Source organism: Opisthorchis viverrini (assembly GCF_000715545.1).
Source record: "Opisthorchis viverrini unplaced genomic scaffold opera_v5_333, whole genome shotgun sequence".
NCBI lineage: Eukaryota > Metazoa > Platyhelminthes > Trematoda > Opisthorchiida > Opisthorchiidae > Opisthorchis > Opisthorchis viverrini.
In genome coordinates, this window is record NW_008751992.1 from 76,695 (window position 1) to 90,619 (window position 13,925).

The window sequence follows — 13,925 nt, forward strand, 5'->3', positions numbered from 1 at the left end:
CTAAGCGCTTCCGCTCAGGCGGAATGTTCACGGCACAGTGGTTGTAGGCGCGCGCCCAAAGAGCATCGCCTCATTACGGAAGCAGCAGATGTTTCACTCAGGGCTCGACGTGTTTGCCAAATCAGCATTGTAACGTATACCTAAAGAAGTGAGAGATAAAATTGCGTTTACGCCATTCTATCTCAAGTAGGTTTTGGATTTTCATAGGCGATTGAGAGTGCTGTCCTATACTCTATCCACCAGATTTTGTATCATGGTTAAGCAGACATTAACAGCAAGTAATTATGGGATTCAACTGAACTGTGCAAACCGTGTGGACAGCACTCCTGAATAGTTCTGCATTCTAACTGATTTCTAGAGGTGTCAGGTAGGAAAACTTAGGAATATTGCTCTGTTAAAACAGGTCAATGTTTGAGGCAGTTCCTACAATGAAGCATTATATGAGTTCCGCTGGTCGGTAGATCCGTAAGAAGTAAGTTTATATCTAGTAGGATGCCTATGGGAAATTTCATTCGTCATTTAGTGCTTTGAATGCTCTTTATATACTGTATGTATTTTTTATGTTCCTTCGTATTTGTTGCGACTAACTATTGATTTTTACTAGGTGTGAATATACATGGTCTTCGTACAATGTATTGCAGGAAGCCACCTAATTTCGCTTAAAATTCCCACAGACCATTTGAGGAATGAAAGAATTTCCAACCATATAATTCTACAATGTCTTGGGACAGATAGAAAGGTTTTTCAAAAGTAATGGCCTGGAAACCATGCTTGACTAACGGTCAACAGAGACCCACCGAGGAGCTGATCAGAGTGTCTTATCCCAATCCTTCATACAATACGGAGGAATAAGTTGGATTACTCGCAGTGATTGACTTGTGTCCTAAGTGATGTCCAATAATTCTTTGTAACACATGAATCGTCTGATAATGCCCTTGGAACGTTCACCCGGTGAGTACCAATCAGAACGAAATATATTGATTGGACTTTTTCAGGACTGTACACATCTGCTTTCTAATTGTTAAGTACAATTAGTGCCACCGACCTATCGGCTGGCTACGAGTGTTTTTTTTTTACTTCAACCTCTTCAGCCATGAAAACTGACAGTTGCTTCACAGAAGCGTATCCTTCTTTATACGTGGTGAACTGGAATGTGGCGCACCTTAAGGAACGCTAGGCCGGTGTTTTTCACTTGAGTCACATGAGCTGCAGCCTACCGGGTGTCGGGCAAAGATCACTCTGTTAATTTCAGTCACTCATTGTCGCTTATTGTGTGCCTGCTACATCACTAAGTGATAACGAACTAGAAATTGATTTGCATATCTTTCGTGCCGTCGGATTGATTTCTTTTTGCCGTTCCTGTTTCCTATCAGATGCTCCGGATGCCCCTGAAAATGTCAAAATCGACGAATTTGACAAACATGGCGTCAAGCTGTCATGGAAGCCACCAGAGAATGATGGTGGTAATCCCATACAAGGTGTGTGCTTGTATATGTCCACCTAATGATTACCTTTTAACTGCCTCAATACTTCTCTATTATTTATGGGCCCGCTGGTTGGAGTTTTTTGACTACCCTATATAATCAGTCCTGCTGAGTCGACCGGATTCCCGAGATTATATCAGCCGAATGTCACCACATGTTCCAACAAGTATGGTTTGTTGCGTAAGTGTGAACCGATCGATTCATGAATGAATGATTGGCCGACCGACGAGCGCGAGGACATCGACGCACACAAATTAGAATAGCAGCTTGCTCACGTATCTAACCAGCGCATGTTCTTAGGATTGCTAAAGTCAACAAGGAGTCTTCCTTACGTTAGTCTTAGTGTGACGATTAATGTTTTCCCATCCAATATGGTTGGACGACTTCGTTGAAATTTATTCCCCACCATCGACACGAATGGTAAACACCATGGCAAAGCCACAATTTGTAACGTGTACCGAGAGACAGGTAGGTGCCAATCGGCTGATTCATCTACCACAAAACACCTGCGAAAACAAACTTGTGCAATGTCTCCCCGTACGTATGCTCTAACTTGGGTTTCACCTGATAAAAGTTTTGCTCGTCCATCACAAATTATTCGGCTACTTCCAGATCACCCATCACTTCACTCATTGCTGGAGGTAAACGATAGCACAGAGTGATGGACTGAGGTTAGTCTTGTGCATTCAGAAAGACTTGGGCGCGGTTCTGAGATTGTAATAGTTTCATCTGCGAATCATCAATTCATTCGACTGATAGGTTAACTGAAAAAACCGATGCTCTTCCTCTTTTCCACAAAATGTTGGGATCCGAAGGACCGCTGTGTGTCAGACGATTCGTAAATTTGAATTCTGACAGTTCAACATGGAGAGGCAGATACTGGTGAAGTAGCCACCCACAGAGAAATGTGCTGAAACAAGCCAACCACCTAACTAATAGTCTTCATTCAGAATATTGTATTACTTCTCATGCCGTCTGCAGTGGAAGATGTTGGGCGCATGACAGGGCAATGGACTAAGAGAATACATGAGAATCTCTGTTGCTGCAATTTCATTAAACCCAGCTCGACCGCGTCACGCCTAACTGACACCGGTCTCGAGATTGATCCGAATGAGTTGTTTCACGTTATGCACCAGGTACCTGAGAAACTGCTAACACTGATCCAACGACGTTGCTTGAATACAGCAGAAGCAGTCGCAATCCGGTACTATGCTTTCAAAAGCGATTCGTATGAGCTCTGAGTCTGCCTTGGTCGTGTAGAATCAATTGGAACCCAGCTCGACCGCGTCACGCCTAACTGACACCGGTCTCGAGATTGATCCGAATGAGTTGTTTCACGTTATGCACCAGGTACCTGAGAAACTGCTAACACTGATCCAACGACGTTGCTTGAATACAGCAGAAGCAGTCGCAATCCGGTACTATGCTTTCAAAAGCGATTCGTATGAGCTCTGAGTCTGCCTTGGTCGTGTAACACGAATCAATTGAAACAGCCTCTCAGCTGCCTTGTAGACCACGTCACACTATCCAGGTACACGCTACTTCGTTTTTGTTGAGGACTAATCATCCTAATCTCCGTGTTTTCTAATTTAATAGCCGATCTTAACTGTTTATTTCATTATTTATCCATATCCTAACCACTAGATATGTACTGACCGGACGACAAGATCCCGAAGACTTTATTATTCGTCACTGTGTTCTTGTTACCAATTCCCAAGTTACTAGTTGTTACTCATAACCAAATTGTGAAGACTACGTGTGGTTGGCGTGCAAAAGAACAACCAAACGGCGCTGTCTGTTCCAGTGTGCTCCAATTTTCGTACACAGTTATGTGTAACATAACACTGCGTATGAAGCTCCCCAAGAAGAAAACACAACCTACGACAAAAAGTTAGCGAATCACTGGGTCCGAATACGCCTAAGACATCTTAGAGAGGATTTAACCTCACCGTTTCGATTAGTATGGATATAATGGCATACACTACTGCCCAGTCATGTGAGTAGCCTGCGGTCATGTCGAAGCTCCGCCCAATGTCTGTTGGAAGGTGAAGTTTATCACAGATATCGCGGAACCGATTTGCGTTAAAATGTTCAGTTCTTAAAAACTGTGTGCATAGGAGAATTTTACTTTCCTGTTTAATAGCCTATAACTGTATAGTGGGTGTATGCTAATAGACGACTTGGCAGCGGAGGGTTGTCTCCTTTCGCTGGTGGCTTTTTCGCAGGCTTTCGAATCAAACTGCAAGAATAGTCGAGGAACCAGAATCAAAACAGTTGGGCGTGGTTGATTTTCATTTCTCACTAAGTACACACCATATGACCTAAGCTGTCCCGAAGTACCCAAACGAGTTTCGGTCAAAGCCAGTTTTAAACTAACATGAAGGTTGCTTTGTTCAACGACACATGAATAACGGGTGAGCTTTTCCGAAATGCCTATCTTCTTGCATTATGGTTGCGCCTCGTTACCCACCTTTTTGACTGCACCACCGGGATAGTAACGAACAGTACTTTTACTGTCATTACCATTTAGGATACTTGATTGAAAAGCGAACGCCCAATGGCGAGTGGAAGCCGGCGACGGCTGGCCTAGTCCATGGCCCTGAAGCTCGGGTGTCTGATTTGGAAGCCGGCCAGACATACGAGTTTCGTGTTAGTGCAGTGAACGATGCTGGCCCCGGACGACCGTCAAAGGCGACCGCACCTCAAGTAATCAAAGATCCTACATGTAAGTGTACACCGAAATTCACTCGCACTGTTGCTATATTTGTTCCAGATTATACAGTCCCTGATCGTTCGAACACCTTAATGAATTTCAGTCCCTCCGAGCTCTCCGGAGAACTTGAATGTGGACAAGGTGAACAAAAACGGTGTGAAGCTCTCCTGGCAGAAACCACGGAAAGATGGTGGCAGCAAAATCACCGGCTACCAGGTGGAAAAGAAGGACGATGCTGGAAATTGGGTTCCAGTGAAACAAACCACCGAGCCATGTGCGTTCATTCCGATGAAGGAAGGTGAGACGAGTCAGTTCCGCGTTCGAGCCATTAACGATGAAGGGCCGGGTGAACCAACAAAACCAACAGCACCATTGACTGCGGTGAATCAGCCAGAAGCCCCGAGGATTGTTACTCCGGAGGACTGTGTCGGTGGACCAGGAACAGGTGTTGGTGGCCTCAAAGACATCAAACTTAAAGTAGGTTTGAATCACCTGTGTCACCATGTAATATGAAGTTCGATTGTCCGTGGTAATAATCCCTACTTTCTTACATTCAGTTCTTGTCAAATCATATCTATTATTATATTATATATATATATATAAATTCAGACGTAGGTCATATATATTTATATATCTACGATATGAATATGTATATTTTTCGATCTTTGACCGGAGGAAGAACCAAGACAATTACGCTGTTGATCCGTTCCATATTTTGTACCTGCATCTGCCAAACAGACGCCAACGAAATCTTATTTTCGCTTTTCTTGACTAAGGTTTGTTTGAATTGGCCAAATATATACCAAAAAATCTTGTCACTGACTAGCAGAGATGACCAAAAACTCTTCTTTCTCACCAAAAGGCAGGACAGGAACTCCGTCTTGCAGCAGCCTGGTTTGGTCATCCGGCTCCAACATTGTCGTGGACGTTGGATGACAAACCAATCAGACCTGATGGAAAGAAAGTGATTGAATCCAGTGAATCTTTGCCCCCACCAGCTCATCCTGGACCAGGTGGACCATTAGAGTTGTCTCCTGGAGCTGTTGCCGTACTCACAATACCCAAAGCACGCCGTGCCGACGCGGGTCAATACAAACTGACTCTAATGAATGATCAAGGTCAGGCGACAACCTCGTGTAAAGTGGACGTAATCGGTGAGTTTGTGTAATAAACAGATTGGAAATTCATCCGATACACCGATCACATACTAGTGATCACGTTTCGAGTTCAGGTATATGAACCATAGTATTGGGCTGTACTTAAGCGACTGTCCCAGTATTGTAGTGCATTTGCTTCCGACGTCCAACTACAAGTTATACACCTGGTGAATGAACATAGCTGTTCATGCAACTATGCCACTGGTTGAGGATCACTACCAGTTATTCGACCTCACTACATATCGGAACTTACATTCCGCACTAAAAGTTCGATTTACTTACCGTCCATCTTACTGCATACCGTGGCTATCCTCCATGTTTGTTCATGAAATTGTCTTCTTTTCCCTGTGAGACCCACTTTTCAGTTTTGGACCGGTATCACTTAGGCGTCGTCTAGCTCACCTGTGCGAATGTCCTGTTTACTCAGTTCACGCTTTACTGGAAAGCCGTTACATATTGAGCGCACTCGGAGGCTTAGCCGAGTTTGCAATCCTGTGAAGTCAGGTCAAATGTGGAGAAGAAAATATTAGCACAAGAACGGCGTAGCTGTGAAGTTCCTTTCAATCGGTGGAAAGTTGGTGCTACAACTTCTAATGCACATATTATAGCCGCCCCTGTTCCTGCCTGGATCAGCCTGCTAGATCAGAGAGAATGCTCGTAGTGCTGTGCACCTAGCGTTGTCAGTCAATCAAAGGAATGATGTCTGTCAGATCATGCACACAACGCCTGATACAGTCGTTGGTCCGCGCAAGGCTGCGCCGCCTAACAACTATAAGTTTCTTTGGACCCATGCAGTCAGATTTCACTCGCCAGTCACGCGCCAGTCAACAATAGTCTGATTCGTCCATACAAACCTTGGTTGGTACTCACCAACTACGCTCAAGATTCCTTACTTCATTCAAGTGCTATAGCAAAACTGATTCAAAGTAGTGTTTCCTTCCATATTTTCATCCGGGAAAGAAAGTGTTCAGACGGAAGTAATCATCTAGCCTTATTAATAAAAATACACGTAAAAAATCAAAATGGACGGGCTAGGCTGTCGGAGCTAATGGAAACATCAACTCAGCATTTCACCATTTTCCGATTACCAATCTACTTGGGTGTTCAGTGTGACAGCAGTGCTGTTGATCGGGCTGCATACAAATTGCCACTTTTCTAACCCCAACTACCTGCGCGCAGACTGTGGTCTAACATTACAGTGAAGTGCGTTGTCACGAGATTGCCTGACGCACCAGCGTAGGCTAGGTAATTCACTGGAATCCCGTGTCTGTCACATGCATCTATAGTAGTGGTTCTCAACCTTCACACTGTCCATCCCCTATCAGTGTATCTCAAGTTTTGCTGACCGAAACCTGTGGGGGGAGGCAATTCTTCCCTGGTTAAAAACCACTGAACCTCAGCATGTCAAATATTATTCGGTGGACATTCAAAATCAGCTGAGGCTTATACTGTGTTAGTGCACAAAGCGGACGGCCCATTGAAACGGGCAATAGGTGATTTCCAGTCTTCAAGACACACATACGCAGTTGTGACTGAGACAATAGAAACGCGTGTCTTTTTACCAAGAGACCGACTGACCAGTTTGCTCGAGCCATAAATCACTCCTTTCAAAGCTGACCACAAAAGCCCTGCCATTCACTAGTTCCTTCACACTTATCTAGTAGTAGCCAGCACAGCACCAGGCATATCGGTACACAGACCATAAATTTATAGTACACAAAATGCTATCGAAAGTCAGTATTTCTCCTGAGTCTCTCAGTGACTCTAATACTCTTGTGTACATCCAAGACAACATACAACACATTTTCGACTTCGGAGCTAGACACAGTCAAATAAACGTATCGTAAATAACGGGTCAGACAGGCACGAAGTGCACTCGAAAATATTCACAGTGGAAGGTCAAAAAAAATACGACAGTTGTTACTACGGATAGCTGGAGAAAATTCACTTTGGCATTCAATCCACGTGTTTTATGGTATTCATTCGCACGTCATCAATCGGCCTCAAGGTCGACAGTAACCGTTTGTCCTTGACCACTAGGTCCTTCCACCGCAGACATTCGGGAAAAATTCAGACATGATACTATCGCCATCTATGCTTGTACAAGGTCAGATATTAGTATTTAGGGAATCAGTACTATATTACTCCAAATTTACCGAGAACACATCATCGACAAACGGTATCCACAGCTTTCAAACAATTTGAAGAGTTTTGGAACCGTTTGAGAAGTCACGTTTCAGAAGGGCTTGCTAAACAATCGGCAGTTTTTATTACTTGGGCAAGTTTCGATTTTGACACAAAAGCTTCATCAGGTCAAGTGAACAGGTCACCAAATTAGCCAGGTTATAAGGCAGATGGGGAACCAATCAGTAAGTTCTCTTCAGATTATCACACTGGATCACTGTTGAGTGTCAATTAACGGCTCTTATCGGCTAGTGTTCGCCAAAATCTTGAATTGATAGGTTGGAAGAGTTTCAAATTAGTTCCGATCGGCTCTTGTTTCCTCAGGGTGCTTCAATTGATGATTAACCGCGGTTGCCGCTGATAGATCTCGTTGGTCTTTGTGGGGTTGTGAGTGCTGCAACAATTTAGTTGGGGGTGGGGTGGGGTGGGATTAAGTGGAGTTCAGATGATGACCACCCCTCCATCTGATGACGTCACGCCAACACGTGTCAGTTCCACTGATCCAAAACCGTTCTCTACACGCTTGCCAGTTCCACTCCTTCTATTCTGTTAAAACTGGGAAGCTTGGCGGTTTCTACCGCCTCGGTCATCAGTCTCTGTGACATGGACCGTAGTCCTCAACTCAAAGACTATTTTGTATCCCGTGTCCAGTGTTTTGGATGAACTGAGCAAAGTCATTCCGTCATTTGGCATGCACTTTGCAGCCACAATGTGTAAGATCATGCTCGTGTACATACAGTTACTGAAAACGCCACTTACAATCCAGGGGGAGGCACTCGAAGTGTGGAGCATATTACGTACCTTGGAAATTGTATTGGTTCCGACTGTAGTGTGATGGCTGATGTCAATGCACGAATCTCCAAGGGCCGGTTCGTGTTTGCTAATTTGAGACACCTAGGGCGTCAGAGCGGTATACTCCTGAATCTCAAGGGACGTGTGTATCAGGCTGCAGTGCAGGCTTTTTTTGCTGTATGGCTGTGAGGCCTCAAGCGTCTTCACGTGTTCGACAATCGTTGTCTGAGGACCATAGCTCGTGTAGGTTAGTGTCGGAGAATCCACAAAAAGGCAATTGAAAAATGGATTTTCGGCTATACAGTGGATACTTCCATTGAAAAATGGCCCAGCACCCCACAAAAAGGCAATTGAAAAATGGATTTTCGGCTATACAGTGGATACTTCCATTGAAAAATGTGCCCAGCACCAGAAGAATTGTTGGTTATGCCATGCATTGCCTATACCAAACAATCGTTTGCCGATGAGAGTGTTGTTTTCCGTGCTCGATTCAGAGTGGTGCGAGCAGAGAGGGAGCTAACCCTTGACCTGGCAGAGGGGCATGAAATAGATTACTAAATGTTTGGGTGCTGTCGGTGCTACTCGCCTACTTGAATGAAGATCGCGAGATCCCCACTGCGCCTGGTTGAGCTGAAAGATGTGGCTGGTAATCAATATCAATGGCGTTCGTGTTGTCAGTTTCTATTCAGATTGAATGAGTGTCTGGAGGTTTAGGCACCCCGGAATGATTGAAATAAGGCCTCCTCCGTGTTTATTCTTTTCATCACAATAAGCCTTTCAAATAAATTATGGTTGTATGGCAGTAAAGTATTACTGTTGAACGCTGATGTCATGCTGTCCATGTTGATGGTGGTGGTGATTCCTGGGCTGTTTTTTAAAGCAGTTGACGCCTCTCAGGCAAATTATGCGTGATAAACTGATCTAACTGCAATCAATTTCGATCACGAAAATTTGCTCCATATTGAGACGGGTTCAGACGTCAGCATAACAAATTTGACTGTTCCAAGTATAAGGGTTCCTGAGGAATTAAAGAACGAGCAATATTTCCTTAATGGCGTTTCGTGGCCCATATTTCGATATGCGAGCAGTGTGCTAGGCGATCTTCTGGATGTACATTTTCAACACATAAGCGCAAACCGCACTAAAGCTTAGTCCGCCCCAAGGAGTCTTCACCCTGTGTCATAATTTGGAGAACGTCGTATCCCCGGTCCCCTTAACACTTTAGCTAGTACTTTACGTAATACGTTGGGTGTATTCATCCTAGCTGCATGAAAAGCCCGTCAGTCGATGTCTTAAGCAAGCAAATTGCGTAGGGCCTAATTTAATTGGAATATGAACGGTGGAAGCCAGTCACCGGAAAGCTATATAATTTGAACAAGCCTACTCAATGCCAGACCTCCATTTTTGCACACGTTCTGCACATTCCAGATGTCCCAGGAGCACCAACCGGTCCCCTCGAGGCAACCGATGTCAAGGCCGATGAGATTACGTTAAGTTGGAAAGCTCCGGAAGACGATGGTGGGGAGCCAATCACCAACTACATTTTGGAAAAGAAACCCAAGAATTCCACTGTGTATGTTAATCCATAATCGATTTTTAGCTTGACTGTTCTCACTTTTTCCATCTTTAATTCAACTTAGTCTTCTGAAGACAAATCCAGTTGCATGTTGCTATTCTAACCTGCCGCAGACAGTTTTAGAAATGGATTTTAAACTTGTTCCCCATTCAATAATTTTGGGGTGACTCATCCATTGACCACTTGACTCGCTCGGTAAGATACTGCCACACGAGAGTGCACCAGTGGGTACAGAATGGAATTGAATGAAAGTTTTCAATGTGCGCCAATTTGTGTGGCTTCACATTGATGGTTTTTCTGTCAACAAGGATAGGAAAAGTGCACCCCAATAAAACCACTGGCTCTTGATTAATGGGGGCGGAGCAGCCGCTGGAACATAACAGCCAACTTGGACAAATCCAGTTTTGTCAAATGGACCCAGCCATACAAGATTCAGCTGGGCTACTTCGTGACTCAAGGTAGCTGTTGCCATAGCGATCTCTCACAAGTGTGATTACCAGGCCTTTATCATCGCCATCCTTCGTTGTGACAGACATCACGTAGTAGTGGGAGAGGTGTGTACACGTTGAGGCTTGTGTCTCCCAATGGAGTGGGACCGTTTTCGCCGTCCAAAAATATTCTCATAGCCACTATGAGAACTGTAGACAAGTTTGTAAGTGCGGGCATTGATAGAACGTGCACCGTGATGTCCGTTGTTTAGAGCGGCAAGCGAACCTCAGTGAGTGGGTCTGGGATCGGTTTGAGATAGGTAGATAGATAGAGAATTCCTCATTCATTTCGTGAGGGCAGAATTTTACTCCTTTCCTCTTTCAAAGAGAGGTACAAGGTGACTCGCTAATGAAACATACAACGAACAGAACTTAGCAGGAATACGTGACTACTCAATCAGTTGGTATCCGTTCCTTCCCTCAAAAGCCGTTATTGAACCATACATGAAATGTTTATACTGCGCGGACAATCAAAGTTTACTTGTGTTGAAAACTGAAGGAAGCCCGTGTGTGTTGCTCATACTTTCAGCTGGGAGAAAGTCAGCGGTTTCCTTCATGCACCAACGGCTACGGTCCGCAACCTGGAAGAGGGCACGGAGTACGAATTTCGGGTCATGGCTGAAAATGCTATGGGTGTGAGTGAACCTCTTACGACGGAACGCGCAATCAAAGCCAAGCATCCGTTTGGTAAGTCAACGGCAGAACTGGAAAAGGTTTGCGACGAGTGAACCTGGAGAATTGAATGTTCACACGTTGATTGCTTTTTTTCAGATCCACCCTCAGGCATGTCAAAACCAACCGTCGAGGATACTAGTGATGACTCCGTAACCTTGGCCTGGGATCCTCCACGAAAGGGTCCTGTCACTGGATATGTGGTGGAGAAACGAGCCAAGGGTGAGAAATCCTGGTCCAAGTGAGTGTAGACGGATCACGCATTGCCCACGTGTTCAATATGAATAACCTGTGCTCGGACTTATTGTTCTCAGCGTGTCCATTCTCCAACGTTTCTAAGACGCGGCAATCCAAAACCTAACCCCATAAGACACTCAACTTGCAAGCAAGACTTAGCATTCTTCGTTGATCTGTATCATATGTTTGTGACAATCATCCAGTTGAACTTCTCTGGATTCACTAAGCTCACTCTGTCCTGTGATCGTTTGAACTTCTCAGCAAACGCTCGCAAACGCTGTCTTGGTAAAAATGCGTTGTTTTATCCAGAGAGGCTAAAAGTTTCCACTAAGTCAATTGATGTCGGCCGGTGTTCTGAGTTTATATCGTTTTCAGTTTTCAGTCTCCACATGTGTTTGGGTTTGGATGGTTCTAGTTTATGGATATTTCCTAGATTAGGGCCTTGGATGACTCAAAATTCTCAAACCCACCATCTCCTAGTGCAAATTCATATCAGATGACGAAACCACTCAATTTGAATTTGAAACTCGTTTAGATTGCTTTCACTTAATGAGATGCATTATTTCTGCGATTGGTACTATCATTTTCTCACTTCTGTTCAAATAGGGCTAACATGGCGCCGATATCTGGAACAAACTACACTGTGAAGAACTTACCGAAGGGCAAAGAATTTGAATTTCGTGTTGTCCCCGTGAATGCTGCCGGGCCCGGCGAACCCAGTGAACCAACTTCCATGGTGAAGGTTCAAAAACCAGTCAGTAAGTGATCTAATGATCTAGATGGGGGTCAAGATGGACAAAGAAGATCTGGATTAGGAATAGATATTTCCTTTGTTACGTCCAATAGAGGTACTGATTTGTTCTCGGCATGAATCAAAGAGTGGCCTCTTCTAGAGCATTCTCATAAGAGCAAACGAACTCGCACAACAGACTACTTTCATAGGAAGTTTTATTAGATTAATTCGACCAGTAGCAAAGGTCACGATCAATATCGCGAAGGTCACGATCAATATCGCGATCAATATCGTGACGTGCTTAATGCGTCTTCGAACCCCAAAATAGCAAGGTATGATTCGGACAGGGTTCATATTGCATTTTCTGTTTTCTTAAATTAGAAGGCGGACTAGACCCTAGTTCAAACGCGGAGAACCAGACAATATTTGTATCATTCCGCAATTTTTGTGTGTTGTGTGAGAAGACAGTTATCGATTGGCTGAGCGGAGTTCAAGTCATACTTAACAAAATAACTACTTATTCATAAAAGAAACTACTCACAAGGTTGCTGAAAATTCTTTGACAGCCCACGATCCGTTTCGCCCTTCTTGAGGCTCGTCAGGTGGGCGCAGTCTCCGAATTTCCGTCAACTGCCAGCTGAAACATGGGGCGCCCCGTGCGCAGCACATTCAGTTGAAGAATATCATAAACGAGAGGTTCAGTTGAGTCTCTCGTTAAGACCAAATTGAGTTGCAAATGAGTGAATTTCTCAAACTAACTACATCTTCTCGGGCGAAATAAAGAATCAGGTCTATACATAGATGTCTGTTTTGTGAACTGTAGCATACGCGTCGGGAAAGAAGGTCCACGGTTCACTGAACAAATGCAGACGTCCACCCAATATTCCACTATTCCTCAGTATTCGCAGGGGAGAAAGAGGGAAATGAGATCAGGCCTCTTGAGAATACTTAATCGCTGCAACAAAAATATGAGAGCACTGGTGTTCCTCACATTACCTCCAATTTCATTGGATAGCATAATTTCTGTGCACCGGATTACGGATAAGCACCGAAACGGATTCGTAATTTCGCAGGACGGTACCAGATAGAAGCTCAGCACCAACTCTTGTTACCATTCTATCCAGGGGTGCCAGAAAGACTTACATGGCTAGTTAATATGAAATCTTCTTGTTGTATTGTGCGGTGGCCGAGCTATGGGGTTACGCCTGCACTGCATCTGCCAGACTACGCGATAGGGAGAAGACAGAGAACTGGGGACACGGCTGTATTGCCAGGACAAAACGTACAGAGCCTCTGCGTAAATATATAGGATGACTAAACGGCTAAATATGGTCGTTCACTTGTTCGCTCCATATAGCCAATGGTGGTGTTCCGGTCGTGAACAATCTCAGGCCCACTACGCTGGTCGTGTGTTGCTAGGCCGTGTTTTGGTGGGAGCCGCCGTCTCACCTACTTTCCCGACGTGTCGAACCCATGGTGACCTTGGGGATGCGTCACTCTGGGCACATGTGCTTTTTCTTCTGCCTGGGCGCGCCCTGACATTTTCCCCTTTTGGAGATAGAACGTACGTTCTCAACCTGGGATTTATCTGCAACCGTTTTACTGGAATTCTCCGTCGTCCACTTCTTCTTTGCGACGGAGATGTGTTGACGCCAATGTTCGATTCTGTTGACTCATTTTTCGGTTGCAGCTCGAACGTTTCAAGGAGGATGTCTAACGGTAGATTCGTTTTTCTTTCTTCTATCGTACCGGGTTGTATCCAATGTCGAATTTGATTAGCATGCCTAATCCACACTGTTCCGCCAATATCTACCTCATAGACGACGTTTCCTCTTCGTCGCAATATAATCCCCGGAATCCAGCGATTCGCTGAGTAGTCTCTGACAAGG

At 44.6% G+C, this 13,925-nt stretch overlaps 1 protein-coding gene across 1 annotated transcript in view; it reads left to right on the forward strand.

Moving 5' to 3' along the window:
• T265_15051 (hypothetical protein) overlaps window positions 1-13,925 on the forward strand; it is a gene marked incomplete at both ends in the record, with an annotated part of 181,555 nt that overhangs the window by 70,353 nt on the left and 97,277 nt on the right. Inside the window, 8 exons of the mRNA XM_009176385.1 lie at window positions 1,374-1,478; window positions 4,015-4,209; window positions 4,301-4,674; window positions 5,060-5,351; window positions 9,759-9,903; window positions 10,924-11,081; window positions 11,166-11,307; window positions 11,910-12,061. Coding sequence (XP_009174649.1) covers window positions 1,374-1,478; window positions 4,015-4,209; window positions 4,301-4,674; window positions 5,060-5,351; window positions 9,759-9,903; window positions 10,924-11,081; window positions 11,166-11,307; window positions 11,910-12,061 — 1,563 coding nt within the window. The remainder of the gene's footprint in view (window positions 1-1,373; window positions 1,479-4,014; window positions 4,210-4,300; window positions 4,675-5,059; window positions 5,352-9,758; window positions 9,904-10,923; window positions 11,082-11,165; window positions 11,308-11,909; window positions 12,062-13,925) is intronic.